Raw genomic sequence first — 6,943 nt, 5'->3', positions numbered from 1 at the left:
GAATGCAGCGGTGGGAAGTTTTGAGAAGGCAGCATTCAGGCCTAAAGGATCTCTGCATATTGATGTACAAACCACATGTTAATGCAGTGTGAAGCTGACTTGTTGCTGCCTCAAACCTCTGTAAGCCAAGAAATGCAGAGTACAGGCAACTGCGAGCCTTGCAAGGTGCATGCCAGGCCCTTTGCAACTTTGTGGCAATGAAACACCTTGGGCCAGTTTTAGTACTCAGGTATCCCCACCGATTTCCCAACCCGCGCCTACCCCCCTGTCGGTGTCCCTCGGGCCTGACCTCCTCCATCCATCAGGAGCCGGAGCATCAGGAGCATCAGGAGCAGGAGCTGCCCCTTCTCCCCCTGCAAGGTGATTCTCCTCCTCGCTCCTGCTGCCATCGATGCCACCGCTGCTTTCGGAGAGGTCTGTCATGGGCCAGTCAGAGGAGTCTCCCATCTCCATGCCGCTGGTGTCTGGCGTCGAAGGGGACTGGTCGCCCCTGCTCGATGTGGTCCCCGCAAGACTGATTTCCTTCAGCTCCTTGACGATCTCCTCCAGCCTCTCTCCCCGAGACTCCTTGGCCACGGGGTCGCCCATTAGTTTGTTGCCCGCCGGCAGGATGGGCTCAGACTCGGTGGTGGTGGAAATTGCTGGGTTGTTCGTGTCTTCTTGGTCCCTGCTGTTTCCCGCTTCTTCCATCTCGGCACCAGTCTCTTGGCTCTTCCGCGCGCCCTTCCTGAGTCCAAAGAGGTTCCTGAAGAACTGGAGCAGCGAGGGCCGGCTGGAAGGAGGGGGAGCGGCCAGAGGGTCCATCTCCACTGGCTGCGCGGGGCGCAGGTCCCCTCCGGGCGCTGGGCAGAGGCTGCTCAACCGCCTGGAACTTGGTGGGGTTTCGAACGGAGCCTCCAACGGCTCAGAACTGCCCCAGGTCCTGGGGCCATGCGGGTCTGGGGACGGGGAGGCAGGGGTTACTTGGCTGCCGATCGGGATGAGGTGGGGAGGGGATTAACACGGATATATAAGGGATACAGCTTGTCTACATGGCTACCGCCTCGCTAGCTCTTTGCAGCAGCAGGACTGTATTTTCTGTCCTTTGTACAGCGCCGAGCACAAACCGGCCTCTGACTGGGGCTTCTGGGTTCTGTCCCGATACAGATCATTTGCATGGTATCGTTCAAAAGTTCATGTCCTCGCAGCGTCTGAGCACCTGCCACATCAAATCAACAACAGCAAGCCTCTTATGGACTCTGTTAGGTCTCTAGCGCTGCTCCCTCTTGAGGGTAAATGATGGTTTTATGCATGCCTAAACTTAAAGCATTTTTGCCTAAGGCACATGAAGGTGATTTAGGCACGCATCTACGCGTGCACGCGCTAAGATGCATTAATGCTGTGTATGTCGACTGGCTGGGGACTAACTTTAGTCCCAAGTCAGTCCACTCGCCGCATTAATGAGCCTTAGCGCGTGCACGTGTAGACGCATGCTTAAATCACCTTAATACGCACATTAATGCGGTGTGCAGACTGACTTGGGACTAGACCTTAGTCCCAAGTCAATCGACACACACAGCATTCATGCTCCTTGGCGTACCTGCACATGTTAAGGTACTTTAGCTATTTTCACCTAAATCTGATAACCTGCTTTTGCAGTTATCAAATCTAGACACAAATAGCCTAAAATCACCATTTTTAAGGCACGTTAAGGCACGTGTAGACCTGCACCCTTAATGCGCCTTAAAAATGGTTAATGCGTCTTGTGCCCAATGTATGCTTAGGGCAGGGTTGGTGGGGTTTATTTTTACATGTTTTAATTAGTTGTTTTTTTTCTTCTCGCCTGTTGTGGCTGGGATTTACAGAACAGCTCCAGACTGTTTGGGAGCTAAAAATACCAGGGGTGGATGTCACAAGGGAGCTGCTGGGTCTGTTTGAACTCCCTCCACCCCACCCCACCGTGGGTGCTGAGCGCTTGGAAACATAATCCAGAGCCCTGTAAAAAAGTTTCACCCAAGGTCACTGATCTCTATAGTTTTTGACCCTGTTTATTTAACTTTGGTTACTTGGCTGCTGATAAGAATGAGGTGGGGAGGGTATTAACAAGGAAACTGGCCATCTTAAACATACCTCTTTTATATCACAATCTTGTAGCAGCCTTTCTGGGGGCAAATGCAAACAGACCATTTTCTTTTAACTACTGTGCTTTATTTTGACAAATCAAATCTTGGTGGATGCAAAGTTTCGCTACCATGATATTTGTTTTCTTCCCCCCTACCATCTTCACACTTTCTAAGAGGAAATAGCTGAGTTCCTCTACCCAAGCTTCTCGCCATATTAGGCACGGAAAATTTGACTCGTAGGATAAAGTAATCCAGCTGAGATGCTGCACTGGGATATAATGAATCCACATGCACGCAAAGCTACAGTTAAACCTAACCTCTATAAAACAGGTAGAGAGTTGAGCTCACAGGACAAACTTTAGAAAATCGGGATTCTCCCCTGGGTTCACAAGTAGATTTTTTTATTTTATTTTATTTGATTTGATTTGATTTTACTCCCCCGTTCCTTGATGGACTGCTCAGCATCATAGCACAAATCAGATGCGCTGCAGCTAGAACAGGGCCCAACAGGGCCAAGCTGTGTATGGACTGGAGTTTCATCAATGCAGCTTTAATTAATAGTCACAAGGGTTGGAGTTTCTGGAGGTAGATAATTCTGCCTGTTACAGCTCTTAGTATCGAGAATCTTTTCCCTGACATCCAGATTTCAACCCATCCTTCCTAGCAATGTTTCCCTCTTCCTAGCCCGGCCTGTACCCTTCAGGTAATTATAAAGAATAGGGCTTTGCTGTCCACAAGGTAGAACATTTTCCTTTCCTATTGTCACATGTATTGCATCTGCTCTTAAATGTCTTGACTCTGACCTGGGCCCTGTGGTGCTTGGCGCTGTACAAACACACAGTGTTTCTTCCTGCCCCCCTGCCGCCAAAACATGCTTTCGAGTCTAGAAACGATGCTATTTCCCCACCATCTCTCCTTCCACCACTTCCTGCAAGATTTTAAGCCTCTGTTTTCTTCATCTCTCTGGTCCTACACCCTCTGCTGCCCCAGCTTTCTGCTCCTGCAGTCTCACCCTCCTCCCCACTCACAGCTGGGCGCACTGTTTCTCTGGTTCCACCCCTTCCTTGAGTAGCCTATATTTTTTAAACTTTCTTTTCCTCCTTTAGCCTGCACACCCCTGGAGAGAGTTTGCTCCAGGTAAGCTGTCCAGCATTGGTACCAGCTCTTTGCTTTCGCTTATTCCTTGACACCGCAATGATCAGAGCTCCACGGATGTAACAACTATAGCCCACAACCCATGCCAGGCTGCCCACCTCGGGCTTTCTATCCCACTTCCTCTGACCCGCACTGACTGGTTTCACAGTAGCTCAGAGGCCCCTGATGCACGTTACATTTACTATGCAATTAACTGGTTAATGGTGCAATACATTTTATATACATTTACTATGCAATTAACTGGTTAATGGTTCATTACATTTTATCCCAGCCACAGGCTGCAAAGTAATTATACCTGATTAAAAATGATTCTCCAGCTATAAAAAGAGCCAGCTAGCTATTTAGTTAGTGCTTGAGAATGTATAACCACTCTAGACCTGTTTTTTATGCAGCTTTCTTGTGACTGCATAGCAGGGCCCTCAGACATGTGTGCCTCAGCTGCCATGCAGACCAGTGGTTCTCAGGCTTCTCAGTATTGGCAACTCTCATGATTTTTGGCATTGTTCTTAAAGTCTACGCTTTGCGAATGTGAAAAACTTAGCTCTTTCTTATATATATGTATATAAATATATATAAAAGAAAAAGCTAAGTTTTTCACATTCCCAAAGTGTGGACTTTAACAACACCAAAAATCATGAGAGTTGCCAAAGCCTACACTTTGGGAATATGAAAAACTTAGTTTTTTCTTATATATATATATGTATTTGTATTTGTATACATATATATAAGAAAGAGCTAAGTTTTTCACGTTCGCAAAGCATAGGTTTTAAGAACAATGCCAAAAATCATGAGAGTTGCCAATACTGCCCTTTTAAACTCAAAGCACCACTCAGAAAATGCCAGCTCTTTGCTTTCACTTATTCCTTGACTACAAAAAAATAACAGAGCAATGTGTCTGTTGCAAAGGACTCTGAGAGCTCACATGGTGTTCTTAGCCCTGTGCATGGGAGGATTTAGGATTCTGAAAAGGGGGTGCACACAGTGAGGTACATCCTCATATATAACATGACACTTACTTTTTCCAGGAAACAGGAACTAGAAGCTATACAAATATAGTGGGGCCTAGGGCTATATGAACCAGTTTTAAGATTGATGCAAATATGAATAAAACTTTATTGGAATGAGTTAAAATCTGTGAATCACGAATCTGTGAAAAAGTCTGCAAGCCCATGAAATAGGAGCTACCTGACCAAGAGCAGTGAAAAGACAGCAGAACTTCAAAAAAAAGGATAGCATGAATGGTGGAACGGAGAGCATTAAAAAGAAGAGAGGGTCACTAGCACTGGAGGGAACCAGGAGTTTAGAAGGGATCAGGTAGATGATAATGAGCCACGAAGTCAGATCTCGCTGCTGCCTGACTAGAAATGTTTCAGGTGAGCGGGGGCTGTTTTCCTGTTGCTCCTCCACCCACATCCCTGGGCAGAGTTTCACTAGTCGGTGCCCACAGTTGAGGCTCCCTCAACTCATTCGGGGGCAGTGGGCACTGGCCAGCGCGCTCTGCTCCATGTCTGCTCACAGATCGCCCGTTATTAACCTACAGCCTCATTCTCCTCCCTTTTGTCTCTTTATTTGTCCCTGAGAATTAGTTCATAGTTTCATAGTTGGTAGGTAGGGTCGGAAGGGACCTGAGCAGGTCATCAAGTCCGACCCCCTGCCATGGCAGGAAAAAGTACTGGGGTCAAACGACCCCAGCAAGGTGTTCGTCTAACCTCCTCTTAAAGACCCCCAGGGTAGGAGCCTGCACCACTTCACTTGGAAGTTGGTTCCAGGTCCTAGCCGCCCTGATGGTGAAGTAGCGCCTCCTGATGTCTAGTCTGAATCTACCTTCTGCCAGCTTGTGACCGTTATTTCTAGTCACTCCTGGTAGTGCTCGGGGGCACAGGGACTCCCCCAATGCCTGCTGGTCCCCCCTGACTAGTTTGTAAACGGCCACTAGATCCTCCTCAGCCTTCTCTCGTGGAGGCTGAACAGGTTCAGGTCCCTCAGCCTCTCCTCGTAGGGCCTGCCCTGCTGACCCCTGATGTGATCCCAGTGGTTTCCCCTTATTAAGAAAGGCTTATAGTAGTCAGTGACGGGCCTAAGCCAGGGGGAGGCAATTATTTTGGGCAGAGGGCCACTTACTGAGTTTTGGCAAGCCATTGAGGGCCACATGACAGGCAACCAGGGGCAGATAAATATTAATTTTCTAAATTTTTTAGGGGCCCCATGGGCTGGATAGAGTGGCCTAGCAGGCAGCATTTTGCCCATCCCTGGCCTAAGCCCATGATCTTTTGGCACATCAAACAGGGCTGATTACAAACGCTGCTGCCAGGCAGTTGGTTTGAAACTGTCTGGAGCAGGAAGCGGGGTGGGTGTTGTGCACCAGGGCAGCCCCCTGGATCTACCTCTGCAGATTTCTATTTGAGCCCTAGGTGTATCCTGGGAGGCACGTTGCACACCCAGCTGTGCCGACAATCCTGGTGCCCTGCAGCACCCTGGAAACAATGTGAAGGTGCCCTGAGGTGCTGCTGTTGGTGGTGGTGATTTCTCGATTCAAGGATGATCTCTACTAAGGTTCACTCATAGGTCTCGAGGTGACTTAAGAGCCTGGTCATTGAGTCACTGACCTGTCTGTATACACAGGGATTATGATAATGAGCCACACAGTCTTTCCGCAGGGAAGAGCAGGCCATAGGCTGGGATTCCTCTCCTTGCCCTTCCTCTGCTTTGAGGGCGACTGCTTGACCTCACAACAGGCCACGGAGGCGGTGGTGCCACTGGGGCTGGCCACAGGTTGCTCCTCCCAGCTCTCAATGTGGGCATCTTGTCTCGAGCTCTTCCCTCTGCCCCACAGGAGCTCTCAGGCCGAGCGGGCAGCACAGCTCCGGCTTTGGCCTAGGGTTGCCAATTCTGTTTGAATCTATTCTGGGAGGTTTCATCACATGATGCGATGACATGAATTACAGGGCGTAGACTTCACATTGGGAAAGCAAATGTGCCTGACCATGTGGTGCCAGGTTGGCTTGAGGATGCATCCGCCCTTCCTGGACCAGGAGCAGGCTGCAGGCCCAAAGGGGCTGCCGGGTCGTGGTGCCCACCCCCTGCATTACACCTCTAGGCCATGCCAGCTAATGCACGTGACTATTCCTACTGTTGTTGAGTTGGTCTAATAAAAGAGATCAGACTTACCCAAAGAACCGCGTCTACCCATGTCCTCCAACCAACACCGCTACGACTTACCCGGTCCCATCGTTTTCTGCTACTCTGTCCTCTACTGATACGAAACCCGCTGCCTCTATAAATCTCTCTTCGAGAGAAAAACAGAGGACATAAAGGCGTCCGGTTTCGCATCGTCCTCCGTGATGACCCCCCCTACCTGCACAGCACTATTACGCTTGGTGGGGGAAAAAGCCACTGGATCTCTGTCTGAATTGGATTCAGCCTTTAACATGAATTGTAATGACTGCCCTAGCATGGGTCTGCCGGGTGACCCCCCGGAGGGTGGGCCACCCCTGCCTTGCAGCAGCCGGGTCCCGCCGGGGTGCAGCCCCCGATCGCTCGCAGCGCGGAGCGCGCTTGCAAAGGCTCCGGCCCAGGAGCCGGCAGAGGGAGCTGCGGCCGCTCGGCCCGGACTTCATCCCTCCCCCTGGGCGCTGAGCTCCGCCCGGCCCGGCCCGGCGCGGCAGGAAGGCGGCGGGGGATGCGCT

General features: G+C 50.1%; 1 protein-coding gene across 1 annotated transcript in view; it reads right to left on the bottom strand.

Moving 5' to 3' along the window:
- LOC102374403 overlaps positions 1-861 on the bottom strand; it is a 13,807-nt gene extending 12,946 nt beyond the window's left edge. Inside the window, exon 1 of the mRNA XM_006025083.2 lies at positions 290-861. Within this exon, the coding sequence (XP_006025145.1) occupies positions 290-804 (515 nt within the window). The 5' untranslated portion in view covers positions 805-861. The remainder of the gene's footprint in view (positions 1-289) is intronic.
- Positions 862-6,943: the final 6,082 nt, after the last annotated feature.

This window comes from Alligator sinensis, unplaced genomic scaffold, assembly GCF_000455745.1.
Source record: "Alligator sinensis unplaced genomic scaffold, ASM45574v1 scaffold872_2, whole genome shotgun sequence".
Classification (NCBI taxonomy): domain Eukaryota; kingdom Metazoa; phylum Chordata; order Crocodylia; family Alligatoridae; genus Alligator; species Alligator sinensis.
The sequence above is the reverse complement of the archived record's forward strand: the minus strand, read 5'-3'. Positions and strand labels throughout refer to the sequence as shown.